This window comes from Silurus meridionalis, chromosome 3 (assembly GCF_014805685.1).
Source record: "Silurus meridionalis isolate SWU-2019-XX chromosome 3, ASM1480568v1, whole genome shotgun sequence".
In the NCBI taxonomy this organism is placed as follows: Eukaryota; Metazoa; Chordata; class Actinopteri; order Siluriformes; family Siluridae; genus Silurus; species Silurus meridionalis.
This window is the reverse complement of record NC_060886.1, coordinates 17,568,725-17,588,729: the sequence shown is the minus strand read 5'-3', so window position 1 is coordinate 17,588,729 and position 20,005 is coordinate 17,568,725. Positions and strand designations below refer to the sequence as shown.

The 20,005-nt window shown below is 37.8% G+C and overlaps 1 protein-coding gene across 1 annotated transcript in view; it reads left to right on the top strand.

Annotated features, from left to right (window-relative positions):
• The window catches only part of kcnj3a (potassium inwardly rectifying channel subfamily J member 3a), a 31,428-nt gene that overhangs the window by 1,756 nt on the left and 9,667 nt on the right, over positions 1–20,005 (top strand). Inside the window, exons 2-3 of the mRNA XM_046845854.1 lie at positions 21–704; positions 1,379–1,595. Coding sequence (XP_046701810.1) covers positions 27–704; positions 1,379–1,595 — 895 coding nt within the window. The 5' untranslated portion in view covers positions 21–26. The remainder of the gene's footprint in view (positions 1–20; positions 705–1,378; positions 1,596–20,005) is intronic.

Here is a 20,005-nt window from a genome sequence, read left to right as displayed (position 1 = left end):
TTTTAATGTCTCTTGCACAGGCGAGCATGTCCGCTCTTCGGAAAAAATTTGGCGACGACTACCAGATAGTGACCACTTCATCCAGCGGCTCGGGCTTCAGCCAGGCCGCCCCGGAGCGGAAACGGAAACGGCAGCGCTTCGTGGACAAGAACGGCCGCTGTAACGTCCAGCACGGGAACCTGGGCGGTGAAACCAGTCGCTACCTGTCCGACTTGTTCACCACTCTGGTGGACTTGAAATGGCGCTGGAACCTGTTCATATTCATCCTGACCTACACGGTGGCGTGGCTCTTCATGGCCTTCATGTGGTGGTTGATCGCGTACGTGCGCGGGGACCTGAGCCGAGCGCACGACGACAAGTACACACCGTGCGTGGCCAACGTGTACAACTTCCCCTCGGCGTTCCTCTTCTTCATCGAGACCGAGGCCACGATCGGCTACGGCTACAGGTACATAACGGACAAGTGTCCCGAGGGCATCATCTTGTTCCTCTTTCAGTCCATCCTCGGCTCCATCGTCGACGCGTTTTTAATAGGCTGCATGTTCATTAAGATGTCCCAGCCCAAGAAAAGGGCCGAGACGCTGATGTTCAGCGAGCACGCAGTCATCTCCATGCGGGACGGAAAACTAACCCTCATGTTCAGGGTCGGAAACCTGCGCAACAGCCACATGGTCTCCGCGCAGATTCGCTGCAAACTGCTGAAAGTAAGTGCGAGATATGAAACGGAACTTCTGCACAATACAAACGAAATATTCCTTCAGTTTAGACGTTTTACACATTGACTTTCAGAAATCGGTTTCAGGAAAGCCTTCTGAAATTCATAAATCCTCATGAGATCACACTACGGTCATTTATTATTTCTTTAGTTCTTCTTGTTTATTTCCTCTTTATTTAATCCCAATCAATAGAAATCCCTAGTCATTAAATTCATATTTAGTCATTGATGCAGAATAGTCTATTTAGCATACAGACTCACTATACTATACTAGAATAAAGTGTTCATTATATGCTTATTCATTCATTCATTCATTCATTCATTCATTCATTCATTTATTCATTCATCTTTAGTTTAGGTCTGAGTCCATTGCAGGCCACTATGCTCTCATACAGTCAAATCTAAAACAATTTATTGTTGTCACTCCATCACTGGCATGTGTTCTTGGAGGCACAAAAAAACCTGAAAAAAACAGTGGAAGAAATATCAGACAGTGACCGTGCTGATGTTATTTCCATTACTACTCTGCCACGCTAAATAATTATTCAATTAAATTTTTTATTGATATTTTCTGATTTAAAGCTTTGATTGTTGACATGAAGTGAGCTGAGAAATCCACCATGTTTTAAAGTGGTTATGTATCTCTCTCTCTCTCTCTCTCAGTCTCGGCAGACCCCTGAAGGTGAGTTCCTCCCTTTAGATCAGTTGGAGCTAGATGTCGGTTTCAGCACTGGAGCAGATCAGCTCTTTTTGGTGTCTCCCCTCACCATCTGTCATGTGATCGACAGCAAAAGCCCCTTTTATGAACTCTCGCAGCGCTCCATGCAGACCGAGCAGTTTGAAATTGTGGTGATACTGGAAGGAATTGTGGAAACCACAGGTAAGCAGTTTCAGTTCTCTGGTCGAGCACCTTCTTTTTCTTTTTTTTTTTGATTTACACTGACTGAATATTCTCCTGGGTTTAGTAAAAGAGTGTGAAAAAAAGTGTGAGCCTAACTTTTTCCAGAGAAAATATAGCATTAGTATTTGGTCTGTCCTAATGCCTTCCAAGTGTGATAAAAAAGCAAACATCAACACTTACCAGTTCATCACCCTGTGTAAACCACACCATAATTCCTTGCAATATTTGTTTACATTTGACATCTCAGTGAAAATGAGAAGTCAGTTGTGTCAGTAATCGATGAGTTATTTACAGCACAGTGTATCCACGTCCACCATCTTCTTAAAGTTGACAGACTTCGTCACTGCAGGAGTTAATGGACTGAGCAGTAATTACTATTCTCACCTAATGGTAAAAAGACTGTTGTTTAATGGGTATAGCATTTTTTAAACCACTTGTGCAGTTATTACTCTGGTCTACAACATTTTTACGTTTTGATTAGATGAATTACTAAACATGTAATAAAGTTGCTAATTGGCTAAAGTCTCCAGGATATTTCACAATAAAGATTTGGTCTTTTATTGGAACCTTGTCGCAATATCTGATGTTAAACCTTGTATGCTGTAATTATCTGATATTTACATTATATTTTGTAAGATTGAAAAGTGTATAATTTTAAGCTAATATCTTAAAAGGCAGGGAAGCTAAACAGCAATTGAACCAACCCAGCCACAATTTGGACAGTTTTTCATGAAAAGAAGAAAAAAAGTTACATAAAAATAGAATAGAATAGAATAGAATAGAATAGAATAGAATAGAATAGAATAGAATAGAATTGCTGCATTTATTTGTCACATGTACATTACAGTTCAGTGAATCTTTTTCATTGCATATTCCAGCAATGTTAGGACGCTGGGGTCAGAGCACAGGGTCAGCCATGATACAGCACAGTGTGTTAAGGACCTTGCTCAAGGGCCCAAGAATGTCAGTTTGGCACTTGTACCTCCAACCTTCTGATCAGTAATCAAGAGCCTTAACCACAGAGTTACCACTTCCCCAAAACATTAAATGAATGGAATGTTTTGATATTGGTATCAGTAAAAACTTTTATTTATAATGATTGGTGTGGCACCATTTTCATTGCTGTATCACATTTTGCAGAAAGCCTAAGTGCTGAAAATATACGTATCTGTTATAAAAGCTACTTGCTTGCAAATGCTTTATGTTACATCTCCTGAACAGCACCTTTATTCTTGAACAAAAACAATGTGAATCTTTCTGGCAAACGCTCCAAAAACTTAATATTGTTTCACCTGTTTGGATTTGAACTCGTATCGATTTAGGGATCGTTATCTGTTCAGTCGTAATCATTAAGGCTCTGGGATACTGATTGGAAGGTTGGGGGTTTAATCCCCAGTATCTGCCATGGACCCTTGAGCAAGGCCCTTAACCCTTTGTGTTCCAGGGGTGCCATATCATGGCTCACACAAGCTTGATAACATCTCTGAGCTATGCAAATAAATAATTTCCCTGTGCTGTAATGTACATGTGACAAGTACTCATGCTAAGCTAGTGAATTATCTTCTTCAGTTTATGTTAGCGATTATTTTTTCAGTAATGAAGTAATGATAAACTGACAGGTTTGCCTATGATTAATATTAAGATAGGGTCATATTTTCCAAATGTAGCCTTTTGCGCTTTCATAATAGTGTAATATTCCATAGGCATTTACATAACATAAATGCATAGAGAATTTTCTTATTTGCTTGTGCATGCATAATCAGAAAATGCATATTTATAGATGTTTGCATTATCTATGAGGTTGTAGAAATGTTTTGTGGGTATTTTAACTGGATTTAAATTATTGTGCTGTATTGATTTTAGATGGAAAAAAATGCATGTATAAACGTTGTTCAGAGCCAGGCGAAAAACAGCTGTTTAATTTTTTATTAATTATAGATTTTTTTCATCTGAAGGCTTGGATGTATAGCCATGTCTGTTTAACAGTCTAACATTTAGCAACATTTGTGTAACTTTTTTTCTGTGACATGTTTTTTGGTAATTAATTATATTATTTGTGATAACAGGTGTAAAAGTAACAAAGTCATGAAAAGAAGCACATGACTTTTTTATAGAATGTGGTGTCTTCTCATTAGTGCATACAAACAAGAGCTGTGTGGCTTGTGATATATGAGCAAAATTTGCAGCAGCATAAAGTAGACCTTTTGCACATTGCTGGCACTGTGTCATGAGCCTCTCGGGACGAATAAACCTTGTTTTGTGCATGTGTGTGTGTGTGTGTGTGTGTGTGTGCACGCATGAGGTGCTTGCACATCTGTTAGAGCTTGATGTGTTAAAAGGACTCGGACTTGTAATAATTAGAGTGCTCTTGCGCATGATTTGGCTTTTGAATGAAAAATCGCTTTTGTACATTGATTTAAATCTGACATGAGAACTATTAGCAAGTAACAAGTTTTCCTTTCTACATTTTTTACATTTTTATTGTATTTCATTTGGACAAAGTGATCATGAGTCTAATCCTAACCCTAGGTTTAAAGTCGTCCTGTTTGTCTTAAAATAACTTTCACACCAGACATCAGATGAAGTGTTAGGCTGATGCAACACAGCTGAAAAAAACTCATTGCGTGTTTGTCAGTTTGTCGGGACGATTTCGACAAGGTGGACTGCAACTGATGCAAACCACATTTTAATCATCAGAATACAGTTTTAATACGATGCTACTTATTTTGGGTGTGCTGTTGTACAGCCCAGCCACATGCAATCACACAAACACACAAATCAGTTATTCGTGGAGCGTCGTTTCACTTCATTGACCATTTTCTATAATGTGTCTTTTAACATTGTTAATTTGTGAATTAAGAAATTGAAAAATCTTGACTTTGTTTCCACGGTAACCAGCTTCCCCATGTGCATTCATGAGGGTTTTGCAGTGCCAGTGAACTTCGGATTATTCCCAAACCCTAAAAGTGTGTGCGAAGCACTTTTTTTAAAAAAAAAGGATTTTGCATGGTCACACACTGTAGTACAGAGTGACAGTCTGTGTTTGACTAAAAATCAATTCTTTAGGTTCGCTTTCCGGTTAATTGTGCAAATGAATCATTGAATCATGAATCAATGGGCTATTGTGGCCCATTTTTCAAAATGGCATTGTTATTTAGTGTCATTTTGATGTCATTGGAGAGGAGCGATCCTTCATCCATACATTTAATAGATTAATACCTAGTTAATGTTAATACCTAGTTTCATTTAGTTTTAACACATAATGTCAGATGAATCAATACATTTGTGCCATTATTGTTTACCCTGAAGCCAGTAATTAACCACCAGATTTGCAGCATATGGTTTGGAATTTTAATGCCTGTGGACATCAGGGTCAGGTTTGGAACCACAGCTGTACCAAGAGATGCCAAAAACCTGCTGTAAAGTACTGCCTCTGGGTGAAGTGTACACATGTGGCTGAAAGTCTGCTACAGCACGATGTAGTGGTTTTCCCCACCCCCTCTAATGAATTATGTATAAGGACATCATATACGTAGAGTCAGCTATAGGAATGAATGTTCCTTTGTGCAGAAAGTCGACACATTACTGTGCTTCTGCTGGCAGCTTATGTGCAGCGTATGAAGGCATATATTGATGCCTAAGTGGTGCACAGGGTGGAAACCAAATCAGTAAACTGTGATCATTCAGTTGATGAAACACTGTCAGCTGTGAAAACATGTAATGCAAAATTTGTGAGTCACTCTAATGAGGCTGTAATCATTTCTCATTTGGTTGGTGTCATTTTGCCCACGCTGTAACAGACCTCTGCTGCAGTGGTAGCGATGATCTTCTGCCTCGGCAGTAATGATGTCGATACATCATGTAGCATATCTCTTCCAACAGCGGGTAGACGTGAATTACATGCTTTTCAATGGCAATAATACAAACAATCCGACAGCTAGAATTGTACATTTTAGATATTTTGGAAATGCGTTGGTTGTTAACAGTCTTTCTCAGCAGCTGCAGATATTTCCCTTACTTTTGGTACATTCCCTGTGAATATGCATTGCTTTCACAGCAAATATATTGTGGTTGAAGAGCTATGACAGCATCAGCAGAAACGCAAGATGGTTATGGGACAAGCATGGCGATTTAAAAGTTTGTGATAAATGCAGTGTACTTTCAGCACGGTCTGAGATATTAACATAAAACTACACCAACATTTTTTTTTTTCTTCCACAGTCATGCTGCATAAACTTAGCTAATTTACAGACTTGCATTTTTGTGCCTTATCCTGTGACTTGGTGTGACAGCTCTTTCTGAGGTAGTCACTGAATTTTTTAAATGTTTTTGTGCAACTTAGTATAGAGAGTGAGGAATTTCAAAGTGGTGCAAAAGTACATGTTTATGCATGGCATAGTTTCTTTGAAAAGACATTGGAAAGAATTAGGGCACTAGCGGTTACAGTCATTTTGGATCATTTCGGAATGTTTTTTTCAACTCTTTCACTCCCAGCTAATTGATTGCCATGTTCATCAAGAGATAAATGCATTTTGATCATGTCATTTTAACTTAAAACAGCATAGTCAAATAAATAATATTATTAATAAATAATAATAATTAATATTCTATAGATTTATATAGTATATAGTCTTTTTACATAACAACAAGAAGTGACTAAGTACAGAAGTAAAACATTTCATGTGTGCTGTTACAGAAAAAAATACCTTTAAAAGAATCCATGTTTTACATCAGCTCACATCACACCATCCCAATCATTGATAATTTTCCTAGAACAAAATGCCTTGTTGTGTTTTATTAATTTCTTAAAGAAAAACATGAATGCCTTTTGGCATAATTATCTAATACATGCATATAAATAAAAGACAACTCCCAGAGCAAGTCATTATTATTCAAGTAAAGCTTATCTAGTAAGACTTTGGCCACAAAGGCAGGAATTCAGGAATGGGAAAGGCACAAGCCTCATAAGCATTTACAGACTGCCTGCAAACGCTGTGGTGTATTGGCGTGTAAAAGGCCATAAAAGGCTGAGGGCAGGATTTTCACATTGCCTTCATATTTTCTTAATACTGAGCTCAGAGCTGCCTTGCTCACTTTCCTCTCTCACTTTATCCCTTGTTCTTTTATTTGTTTCCTCTCCCTGACTTCGTTCTCCTGATTCACTGGCTATGTCAAAGAAAAATAGAAATCCTCTCACCCTTTTGTGTGCAGCATGTCTGTGTGTTTGCCTGCTGAGAGCTCTGTGGGTGGTGGAAAGATATATATGGCTCAGTGATGCTATAAGAGATGTGTGTGAGTGTGCGTGTTAATGCTAATATGTTTGTGTGTGTGTGTGTGTGTGTGTGTGTGTGTGTGTGTGTGTGTGTGTGTGTGTTTGTGTTTGTGTTGAACCATTTTGCCTTAATTGGGAGATTTTAAATAGTGATGCCTCAATACTATTTTCAAAGCTGTGTGTGATTACATGATTTTTGGTCCACTCTGTTTAGATAGTGATACTAAAATGTGTAACCTCCTGCATGACCATCTGCTTGGCGTAGTCAGCAGAGTAGGCAGCCAAATATCTACCTAAGACATTTTGTCCACTCATTAGCAATATCTAGCCAGTACACAACAGTGACCATTTAAATAAAAATGGCAGACTAAGTCTAGATTGAAAATAATAAGTAAATTAAACAGCCAACAATAAACAAAAAAACATATAAATAATTATTTTTATAAAGTGTGGAACTTATTATCTAACGCATTATCTAGCTACATTAGTAAGCTTGGCTTGAGTAGGGAGATATAAAGCTGTACGTAATAAAGTAAAATCTGTTCCACTGTTTTATTCCCTTTTGTGTGTAGCACAGTGACAGCAGGAATCACAGCCCAGGCTAATGGCTCACTTGTGGTATCATCTCATCAGAGGGCACTAAAATTGCCAGTGCATTTTCAATTAGGTTCTACTGATTAACACAGAGGATGCTGGGAAGCTTGTGTTCTGATTCAAATATTCTGAAAGTTTATTTCTAAATGAGGAACTACAGCTTCTAGCGTGTTCTATATTGCATTGTTATGTCCTGGTCAAGAGGCTAGCATTTGAATATAGCTCTAGTTGCTGCTTTGTTGCTAGCAATTATCTGTTCATATTTATACTTCTGCAGTGCTTGTTTGTTAATTATTTTTTTACACACAGTAAAGCATGTTAATTAACATATTGCTATATACAATCATGCTATGATCTGTATCAATGCATCCCTAGTTGTGAAACAGTTATTGCCTTTCCCAATAAACTAGGTTTGCTATATGCTACAAAGAAATAGAGCACACCATTTACTGTTCGCTAATTAAAGTTATAATTGCTTTTCTTATTTTTTGTAGTTTACAATTATTTTTAATATGGTTTATACAGCTAAAATATCCAGATCTGTGCAGAATATATTTGCAGGGTTTACTGCTCTCTCTGACAAATAAACCATGTCAGTAGAGGGTTGATCTCTTTCACAGATTCACATTCCTTTACAGCCTTTGTTTTTATTTTCTCTCTCACACTAGAGACTCCTTTGAAATATGTCTACTTTCATACAGAAGATTTTAACAATCGCATACACTTCATGTAAGAGTTGATGCAATAGAAATACATTAGAAAACATTAGAACGAGCACACTGAATCAAAGGAAATTTTATTGAAATCTTCTGACCTGTTGCGTTTGAGAACAGTACTGTGGTACCATACAAATTCATATTTTGCTCTCTTATTAGAATATTTCAGTTGTACATTATCAAATAGAAAATCAAACAAGCACAAGGTCCATCTTAGCCTACCTACTCGTAAAGTAAGAAAAAGAGAGCGAGAGAGAAATATGAATTTCAGATTTGTGTGCATAAGTAGGCATGTGTCTGAGCAGCACTCACATGAGTGTGAGTTTAATTAGGGTTCCAGGAAGGCACATGCTTAAGTGAAACAGCAGCAGAGGGAGCAGCTTCAGGTACATTCAGCATTTAGGATGGAGAGGATAACGAGTCTTTCAGGTTAAACTTTTAGCATTCTTTTTAGGTTTTCAAATTTTTTTTTGCATTACTAGTGGTCATTATGCAGATCAGGAGAAATATTTAATTAATCCAGTTAGAATATTAAACACGTATTCAAACAAGTTAATAGATTTAACCTTGATAGAGTTTCCAGCTTAGCTTCATTTTGTTCAATCTTTTTCTTGTTGGCTCTAAAGATGGCTGTAGCATTTGTGTGTTTAGCACCTCTTCTGATGCACCTGCATTAGTAACGGATGCTCACCAGTTAAGGTTTTGCTCCAGTTAACAAAAGGTTATAAGTTCAAATCCCCAGATGGACACAGAGCTATTAATAGACCGTTGCACATGTCCACACGCCACTACTTGAAAATGACTTGCATTAGATGCAGTAGATTGTTTGAATTGTCAGCTTTGTGAAATGGTTCCAGTTGAACATATGCTGGCTGAGTCAGGAATATAAAAACAAGCAGGGCACTCTATTGTACACTACAAGCCATTAAGTGTCTAATGAGAGTGGCCTGGCTACAGGCAAATGACACAGTCTGCCATGTAAGTTACTTTTTTCTGTTGAAAGAGCAACTTTTTATAGCCAAAAGTATGTGGACACCTAATAACAATGTGCTTGCTGAGCAGCTCTATACCAGGCATGGCATTAATATGGAGCTAGTCCCCTTTTTGTTGCTATAACACTCTCCACACTTGAATCTCTACTTATGCCACCACAAGAGCATTAGACATGGGTCCTGGTGTGCAGTGGGTACAAGGAGAGTTGGTATGTAGTAATTTATCCCAAAGGTGTTCCATGCTCCAGGCTTGAGTGCTTCCAAACCATGTGTTTATGGAACTTGCTTTGTATTCAGGGGGAATCTTCTTGCTGTAAAACGTTTAGGGTTCTTAGCTCCAGTGAAGGGAAATTTAATTTATCATGCTTAAAGACATTTTAGACAATCATGTTACTAAAGTTTGTGACAAAGGTTTAGGAAAGGGTCACAAATGGGAGTGTCTAAATTCTTCTGGCCATACAGTGTATTTGGCAACATATTTTTTAATCTATTTGTTCTACTGTCTCTCTTAGGTATTCTACAATTTACTGATGTATTATATACCACAGATACAGATATTATCATAACTCTGTGTACGAACATTTGATGATGGTAATGTTTTTTTTTTTCTTCATCAGCAGTTGCTTCTTTGACATCTAAATAGATTAGCATGTTTTTTAAAATCATGTCATCGCAGTAGGCGTGAGTCTCCAAAACAGCATCAGTGTGACACGATGGTGATGGGCATATATAAATTGATATTATGTTAATATAGATGTAATTAATAGAAACAATAAACAGTAACTGATTCTCCACTAATAGTTACAGTGATGGCAAGGATTTTGACTTTTAGGTTTTGAGAGCAATTAGACTGTTTTTCTTCCATTGTGCTGCATGCCACATCGGTTTATAATCCACAGGGTTAAAATGAGCTTCCAGCTGTGAGGAGCTTCCCCAGAACAGGTGACAGCAGGAATGCCAATTAAGTCTGATGTGCTGTGGGTCAGAGCGCTGCAAAACCTGCTGTAACCCTCAGCCAAGATCCCCATGCTATGGGGGCTCTCAGTCAGCATATGCACCAGATTACAATTACTGCCAGTCACATTTGTGGCAATATGACAATAATAAAATGTAATGATGATCTAAAACCATTAACATAATATTTGTTGGTTTAGTTTTTCCCCCTGAGATTTGGAAGTTGGAACAGGTGATACCAGCAAAAATGTAGTGGCGTTGTTAAAAAAAGGAAAAGAATAAATCACAGCATTTTTTAAAATCTGTTTTCAAATGTTAAAGGTACACTTTTAAACAAGGAACATTGAATATTTAACCATTCATAAACCCTGAGTAAAATATGCTAATTGCATAATGTACCAGAATCCATTGAGCACCAGCTTCATTTGGTTGGTATTATTAAGTTATTCTATTTAATTCGACTTAATTAATTTTTATTTCCATAGCACTTTCAACAATGGATATTGTTTCAAAGCAGCTTTACATAGATAATGTTATAAGAAAGAATGAATAAGATTGTTTTTATAAGTGTAAGCTTGTCCCCAATGAGCAAGCCAGGGGCGAATGTGGCAAGGAAAAACTCCCTGAGATGGCATAAGGAAAAAACCCTGAGAGGAACCAGACTCAAGAGGGAATCATCATCATCTGGGTGGCACCGAATGTTCATTTATTACAGATTAATGATGTTGAGGTGTGCAGTGATGGTGATCAAATACAAACTTCCATCCTGAGTCAGTGTAGCAGACTGTTGAAATTAAGTACAGCCCAAATCCATCCTCATAGCTCCTGTGTTACTCTATAATTTCATGGATCCCCAGGATATTGGTGTGAAACCATCCCCAGTGGCACAGAGTGGCCTCCAATAGAAGAGAACACCATCCAGAGGCAGGCCAAACAAAGCAGGTAGATCCGAGGAGAAGAGAGAAAAGCAGGAACACTTGTCACTGGAACCTCAGAAGCATGTTTAACTCGACCGAGAGAGAGAGAGAGAGAGAGAGAGAGAGAGAGAGAGAGAGAGGGAGGGGTTACAGGGAGAGAAAGATATGGATTATTAAGTATCCTTATTGTTTTGTAAAAGGAAAGGAATCTGTGCAGTTGGGGAATCTGGCAAGACTCGCTATGGCAGCATAACTAAAAGGGAGAGCCAGAAGGTAACACAGACATGAGGGATCTCTGAGATAAGAGACGGCCCTCCACACCCCCGTCAACAAACCTGAGTGAACGTGTGAGGGAACGAGTGAGGGAACAACAACATTCAATTATCCCAGTTCACCGAACACTTTATATTCATGATCCCTCCAGATCTGCTCCTTTACCTACGAAAAATCTACTGATAAAAAGCTTGACTAAATAAATATGTTTTCAGCCTCGACATGAACACTAAGACTGTGTCTTAGTCCCGAACACTAATTGGAAGGCTGTTCCATAACTGTGGGACTTATAAGAGAATGATCTGCCCCTGCAATAGTCTTCATTATATAAGGTACAGTACCAACAAATAGCCTGCACCTTTTGATCTAAGTAGGCGTGGGGGATCATAATGGTACATAAGTTCACTCAGATACTGTGGCGCAAGACCGTTTAGTGCTTTATATGTCAGTAGTAGTATTTTATAATCAATGCGAGATTTATTGGGAGCCAGTGTAGACGGATTAAGACAGGAGCGATGTGCTCATATTTTCTAGATCTTCTAGGGACAATTGCTGCTGTATTCTGGACTAACTGAAGCTTATTCATGCACTTACTCAAACACCCAGACAGTAAAGCGTTACAGTAGTCTAATCCAGATGTATGTATGTACTGTATTGCAAAAAAAAAAAAAAAGATTATGCTTGTTATTTTCTATGAGAGAAGAGAAATATGCTGATCTAGCAGCACTAAGAGCTTTACTATAATTCAGGAGGCTCTCCTCCTATTTTATTTGAAATGCCCTCAATTTAGTGTGACACCATTTACGTTCTAATTTCCGAGTGGTCTGTTTTAAAGTGTGCATATGATCATTATACCACGGTGCAATTTTTTTTCTCCCTGATCATTTTGGTTTTAAGGGAAGCTACATAATCTAGAGTGTAAGGGAAGGTTGATTCTAGACATTCAGTGGCCCAGTCGAGCGCTATGGGGTCAGACGGAGATCTAATTAATGTTAAAATCCCTGGAAGATTATTAAACAACTCGCTTCTGTAGTTGACGTGAATGTACGCTTAACACTGTAATGTGGCGAAGTATTTATGGTATGACTGAGGCTGGTTGAGGTAATGATCTAAAATAGTTTCCGACTGTGGAATTATGACTATATTTTTTATATCAAATTCAAATTTTACTATTCCACCACTATGAGTGGGTCCTATAACATACTAATTAATTCCTACTGAATCTAGAATGGACAAAACTGCTGTTCTAAGGGAGTCTTTTGTTATCAAAATAAATATCAAATTCACCAACAATTAAAGCTTTGTCTAAAGAAGTAGATTTGTTGATTGATGAAATCTGCAAATTCTACAAGAAAACTAGAGTAGATCCCTGGGGCTCTAAATAATAATTATTGGAATCGACTTGCTTTTGGACGCTGAATATTTTATGTTGCTGTAAAGAACTTTCAATGTGTTACATTTGTGTTTAGTTTTTTGTGTGATGTTTAGATTATTATTATAAATAGCTGTGGCACCACCTACTCTGCTGTTAAGATGTGGGCTGGTGTATGTAACTATACCCAGGAAGACTAGCTACATTTAATGCTTGATATTCGTTCGGTTTAATCCACGTGTTTGTCAAACACATTACATTAAACTCCTGTTCGGTAATAATTTAGTTTATAGTAGTTTAGAGGTGAAAGATCTAATATTTAGCAATCCTATCTAGATCAGCGGTGCTGGCTGTGCATTCAGTCTTATTTAATTTAATTTTGATGTTAATCAAGTTACTTTAGCCTGTTTGTCTGCTCCCTGGCCTTGGCTCTGGATAGTCACTGGTTAACTAGTGCTGTTCTTAGACTTTGACCTATACTGCAAGAAATGAAAGCAGCTTCTGGAAGCAGCTTCTAGAGTGGAATTGATTCCACCCAGCCCTAACAGGCCAGCTTTGCTATTAATATTGCTCCAATTATCTAGAAGTGTTTTTGAGATAATATCTCTTTGTTATTGCAAGAGTAATATATGTCTACTGGTGATATGTATACAAAGTGAAACGATGTAGACATTGTGTGTAATATTTGCAGGAAAAGTAAAATGCTGCAGATAAAGTTAGAAATTGCAGAAACGTTAGATAAGCATATAGATTGCTGAATGACTTTGTATAACTAATCTTAAAGTTTTAACATTTTATTTTTGAGATTCTTCTTTCTTGACATTATAGCTACAAAAATGTTTTGGTGAAGAGGGACAAAGGTTGCTTGCTTAATATTAAATTGAAAATGTTCCCTATAAACAGCACCAAATTCTTTACCACCCATGGAAAGAAATGATAAACAAAAAGCTGTTGATAAAAAGGCTTAAAAAATCTTAACACTAAACAAAAAATCAAAGAGTCAAATAAACCAGGGTGACCCAGGTGGTCCTGGCAGTCCTTCTATCATTAATAGAACAATAATTTATTATATATTCTACTTTTTTCTTTCTTTTGATTTAGACCCCAAAGTGTTTTTCTGAACTAGTCAAGGCCTTGTATCAAAGCTGTGAAAAACGTTTCTAAAACCTGATTAAAGACACTTAAATCAGCCATTACAGCCACTTACACTTGCCATTACCAGACAGTAGGGGTGTAACGGTACACGCATTTGTACCGGAAATTTTCGGTACAGGGCTTTCGGATCAAATGCAATCCTTTTTACGTACGTAACATATAAATTAGCGGAATGCAAGTTTGTTTAGTCTGCATCTCACACTTTTGAGAGCATTTTTAAAATGATTTTTAAACTTGAAAACATACACAACAATGCCAGGGGTATAAAAAAGAAACTAGAGTTAGCGCGGTGTCACCCTGGAAAATAACCGGAAATAACATAACATTTGTTTTGTGCATGCATGAAAATGCTAAAGAATCAATAGCGCTAGCATTAGCCGCTAACAAGGAAGTCGCTAGCGCTAGGGATTCAAGATTTAATATTTTAATTTTCATTTAATTGCAAGATGTATCCTGAATATAACTATGTTTGTGACAAATAAACATTTTAATCTTGAATCCATAGCATTAGCCGCTAGGCACTTACTGCGTTATTGATTTTTTAGCTTTTTATGTCCAGCTTCAAGAATTTATCTTAAAAGGAGAAAAACCTGACAATTCCACATATTAAGGGTGTGAATGAATGAAGAATGGAAGGAATGAAGAATTTGTTAAAGTATGCTGAAATAAGCAAAACAGTTAAAGAATTTAATATTAAATGTAAAACATTTTTTTCAATGTATTTAATTTTATTTAATCTATTTAATTGATTATTCAAATTAATCAATATAATAAAAAATGTATTGCATTATTTTGATTTAATTATTATAAAATATTATTTTATATATAATTTAACCAAGCAAATTGTTTTAAAAATGTAAACTGTTCAAATGATGATCATAAATATTAATAATAATTAATAATAAACTGTGTTAATAAAAAATGACAAGCAATTTTATGTTTTGCTTTTCTTCTCCGTAACCGTACCCAAATTGAACTGAACTGTGACTTAAAAAAAAAAAAACAAAGTACGTACTGAACCATGAATTTTGTGTACCCCTACACCAACTACAGTCAGCCATCATAAATGCTTATGGCCTGCTTTGTTGAGTCTGGAAATCACTCAGTGTTAATAATACTTCCTGCTGAGACTGAGAATCACTTAAAGTGCTGATACTGTTCTTTAGGATGTTGAGGAAGGAACTCTCTAAAGGTGCTTATATTGTGTTGAATCTATGATGATCGCAAATGTTGAGCTATTTTATGAGTTGCTCAGTAGCTTCTAGTTTTATAACCACAAATGACTGTAAAAGACTGTAGAAAGATCTTTACTCATAATCTTACATTCGAGTGCTCATGTTAGTTCTCACTCTCCAGTGTTCTGTATTGTTTAAAGATTTATAATCACACTCTGGATGTCACCCAAATGAGAATGGGTTCCCCTTTTGAGTCTGGTTCCTCTCAAGGTTTCCTCCTCATAACATCTAAGGGAGTTTGTCCTTGCCACAGGCTGTTCATCAGGGATAAAGTCAGACCATTCACTTTAATGGTTAAATTCTGTAAAGCTGCTTTGAGACAATGTCTGTTGTGAAAAGCACTATAGAAATAAACTTGACTTAACTTGTATTCTTTTTAGTGTAAGAACCCATCATACCAAGGGTGCCAATAATTCTGGAGTCTATATGTATGAATGTCCTTTTCATGTCATGTTTATATGTAGATAAAAGTTCCATTACTGACGTTTGCCTGTACATTTAGGGTTCATAAATTTATGGTGAATTTTCCCCCACTTATTTTCGGTTGTGCATCTTTGCTGTGTGTTCTGCCAGGATGCAGTTCACTGTAAAATCCCATTACAGGAACAGATAAAGGCAAAGTTTAAATTTGGCATCAGTGTGGTAAAGATGGATTTAAAGCATAGCTGTACACTGCTGCTTTCCAATCAGCTTGAAAAAGGGCTTTATAATTAACATCGTAAACATTGTAAACATCGACATTACAGTCTGGAGGTAACATATAAATGTTATTCTAATTTATGTGAGCGGTGAATTGATCCCTATGGAGTATATGGAGATATTGTATATGCAGCTATTCTGGTGTAAATCTTTGGAGTAGCATTCACAACATAATTCATAACATTTACAATATTACAGATCAGTTGCATTACAATTATGTCACCCTCTGTCTCTCAAACGATATTGCATATGTTGTTATGCATCTGAGGAACGAACTCCATATGTGTGTGTGTGTGTGTGTGTTTGTGTGTGTGTGTGTATGTGTGTGTGTGTGTGTGTGTGTGTTTGTGTGTGGTTGGGGGTAGTCGCCGTAGGTGTGTAAGCTATGTGCCTGAACAGAGAGAAGTAGCTAATTGTATCTTTAGGGATTTTGTCAGAGAAGTAGTGAATGGTGATAAATCAGCAGGTAAAAGTAAGACATAGGACATATGAGGGTTTATCATTTCTAGAAACTGCCATAACACAGCAATTGACAGAGAGAGAGAGAGAGAGAGTTAATATGCTTCCTGCCCCCATGCCTGAGTCCCTTTTTTATTTTCTGGCAAGTAACTCTTTCTTCAGATGTATAATAACAATGTAATTGGAAGAGAGAGAACGGGAGAGAGAAAGAGAGACTAAAATTGAAATAATTGGCACAGCAGTGCAGCTGATCTCAAAGTCTATGAATGTTGTGAATTAGCCTCCTCTATATCTCTTTTTGTCACTGTTTCTGCATCTTTTTCTCCCTCTTTTATTCTCAATCTCTCTCTCTCTCTCTCTCTCTCTCTCTCTCTCTCTCTTTCTAAATTCACCATTGTCCATATTAAGTAACATAACTTTACTTGCTAACTTACATGTTAACACAATTTAAAACACAAATGTTTGCAATACCTTATTAGATTAGATTAGATTAGATTCAACTTTATTGTCATTACACATGTACAAGTACAATGCAACGAAATGCAGTTTGGGTCTAACCAGAGTGCAATAACAGCAAGTGCAGGATATATAGATTTAGCATGAATTTACAGTTAAATAAAATAAAGACTATAAACAGTAATTAAAAGATGAATATGTAGTATACAGATGAATATATGTTATATGTAAAACACAATATACAGAGTAGTGTATATATATATGTACTATAAATATAAATATAATTACAGATGAGTATATATGTATTATGAACATGCTATACAGATGCCTATTACTATACACAGAGAGTAACTATAAACAGAGAACAGGTATATGTACAGTGGTGATAGGTTTATGGTGAGCAGCAATAAAAAAAGAGCAGTGTGCAAATGAGCAAGGTTTGTGTAAACAGTCCGTGCAACAACAAAGTGTGAGGTGAGAGATGATCAGTGTCTTGGTGAGCATAAGTTTTTGTTCAGAGTCCATTAGCAAAGAGTGTGAGGTGTGGGGGGAATGTAGTAGTGTATCAGTGAGTGTCAGAGTTCACTAAAGAGACAGCTCTAGGAAAAAAGCTGTTCTTTAGTCTGCTGGTCCTGGTCCGGAGGCACCTGAAACGCCTGCCAGAGGGCAGAAGAGTGAACAGTCTGTGGGCGGGATGAGAGGAGTCCTTAAGAATGCTGCGAGCTCGACGCAGACAGCGTTTCTTTGGATGTCCTCCATGGCTGGGAGTGGAGTCCCTGTGATGCGCTGGGCAGTTTTCACCACCCGCTGCAGTGCCTTACGCTCCGCAGCAGAGCAGCTCCCATACCAGACTGTGACACAGCTGGTCAGGATGCGCTCTACTGCGCAGCGGTAGAAGTTCACCAGGATATCCGAGGAGAGATGATTTTTTTTAAGTGTCCTCAGGAAAAAGAGACGCTGGTGAGCCTTCTTGACCAGGCTGGAGGTGTTGATGTTCCAAGACAGGTCTGCCGAGATGTGGATCCCCAGGAACTTGAAACTGGAGACACGCTCAACAGCCATCCCGTTGATGTGGGTGGTGTCATGTGTGCCTCTTGCCTCCTTCCTGAAGTCCACAATAAGCTCCTTTGTCTTGGAGGTGTTAAGGAGCAGGTTATTGTTGTTGCACCATGTGGCTAGGTGCTGGATCTCCTCCCTGTAGGCAGTCTCATCATTGTTGGTGATGAGACCAATCACGGTAGTGTCATCTGCAAACTTGATGATGGAGTTAGATCCATTCACAGGCCTGCAGTCGGAGGTGAAGAGGGAGTAGAGGAAGGGCTCAGCACACAGCCCTGTGGTACACCAGTGTTGAGTGTGATGGTGTTGGAGCAAATGGAGCCAGATCGAACCTGCTGGGGTCTTTTGGTCAGAAAGTCCATGACCCAGTTGCAGGTGGAGGTGTTAATGCCCAGATCTAGGAGTTTGCATATTAGCTTGGATGGAATGATGGTATTGAATGCTGAGCTGAAGTCAACAAACAGCATACGTGCATAGGTGTTCTTATTGTCCAAGTGTGTGAGCACAGAGTGCAATGCCATGGAAACTGCATCTTCTGTGCTTCTATTGCTCGGTAGGCAAACTGGTGAGAGTCAAATGTGGTTGGCAGAGAGTCCTTCAGGTGTGCCAGGACCAGCCGCTCAAAGCACTTCATGACAATGGGTGTCAGTGCTACAGGGCGGTAGTCGTTCAGGCACGTTGGGTTAGAGTGTTTAGGCACTGGCACAATGGAGGTACATTTAAAGCAAGTGGGAACAGCTGCTTGGGCAAGAGACAGGTTGAAAATGTCAGTAAAGACCCCAGCGAGCTGCTCAGCACATGCCCTAAGTACGCGACCAGGGATGTTGTCTGGTCCAGCGGCTTTGTGAGCGCTGATCCGGCTCAGTGCATTGCAGACATCAGTGGAGGAGAGTTTGATTGGAGAGTGATCAGCCGAGAGTTTGAGCTTTGTAAGATAAGATAAGATAAGTAGTAAATATTAATTAATAAAGACTTATTAAACAGCTGTCTATCTCCAGATTACATTTACAGTGTTTTATTTGGATGCATTTATTGAAAGTGCAACATTCTATTCATGTATAATAAAATCGTTACTTAAGCTAGGCAGGTTCACTGGCAGTCATAGGATTTGAACTCGCAACCTTCTGGTGATAAACACAGTACCATGAGTACTGAGGTGTCTCTGCTGCTCTTTTTAGATTGGGATTACTGGTACTATTGATCAACCATGCCTGAATGTCTCTTTAGACCACATTAATTGATTTGGATAAACACATGGATTTTGTGTTTGCTGAAGTGGGGCTGTATTGTGAAGCTTTCCATCTTCAGATGAGTTGCTTTTTTATCCCATTTTAAATTATACACCTCTTAAATGCTTTATTTTTTTCTAAGAATGTGTTTGTTTTTTCTTTCCTCCCTGTGTATTGATGTGAATTAGTACACCAGAGACGTGTAATCAGTTTTGTAATAATCAAATACAGTACATTCTACTTTAGTGGTCACATTGTCATGTGCAAATTATCATAGAAAAATAAAAGATATGACCTTTTCAATTGAACACGACTTATTATTACATACAGTCTATAAAGCAGAGGAATGGAAAATGCATGAGTAATTGTTCTCAGTTACTATACCTAATTTATTCTTTGGCATGTTTATTCCTGTCGAAGTGTAATACCTATACTTTTACTTAATCACCTAATAACAGTACTTATTACACACACACAGCTCTTTTCGTCTGTTGTCCAGCCAATTACTGTAAATGGCTCAGTTTATCTACACCATAAAGGTTATCAGGCTTGGGGGAAAAAAAGTGAAACATTTGTGCCAATACAATATAGTTAAATCTGTAAGGATTTGTTTGTGCAGTGCCTTTTAACAGTTTGGAAACACCTAGTCTTTTATCATTTTTGAGAGTCACCTACATGTTTCTTTTTAGGTCAAGACAAGTCAAGAAGCTTTTATTGTCATTTCATACATATACTGTATAACTGACGCAGTACACAGTGAAATGAGACAATGTTCTCCCAGAATCCTGGTTCAACATAGAGCTACATAACAGAATCCAGAGCTAAGGACTTAAGTAAGTTGTCCCAGCTACATAAAGTACATCCTGGTGCAAACATTGCAAACAGACAACACATGACAGTGTAGGACAAATACATAAAACACAAAATAGCGTCACCAGTAAACCTACAGTACAGTGTGCAAAAGAAAACTGAAATTCAGGAGTTTACTTGTAAATAAACACAAAATG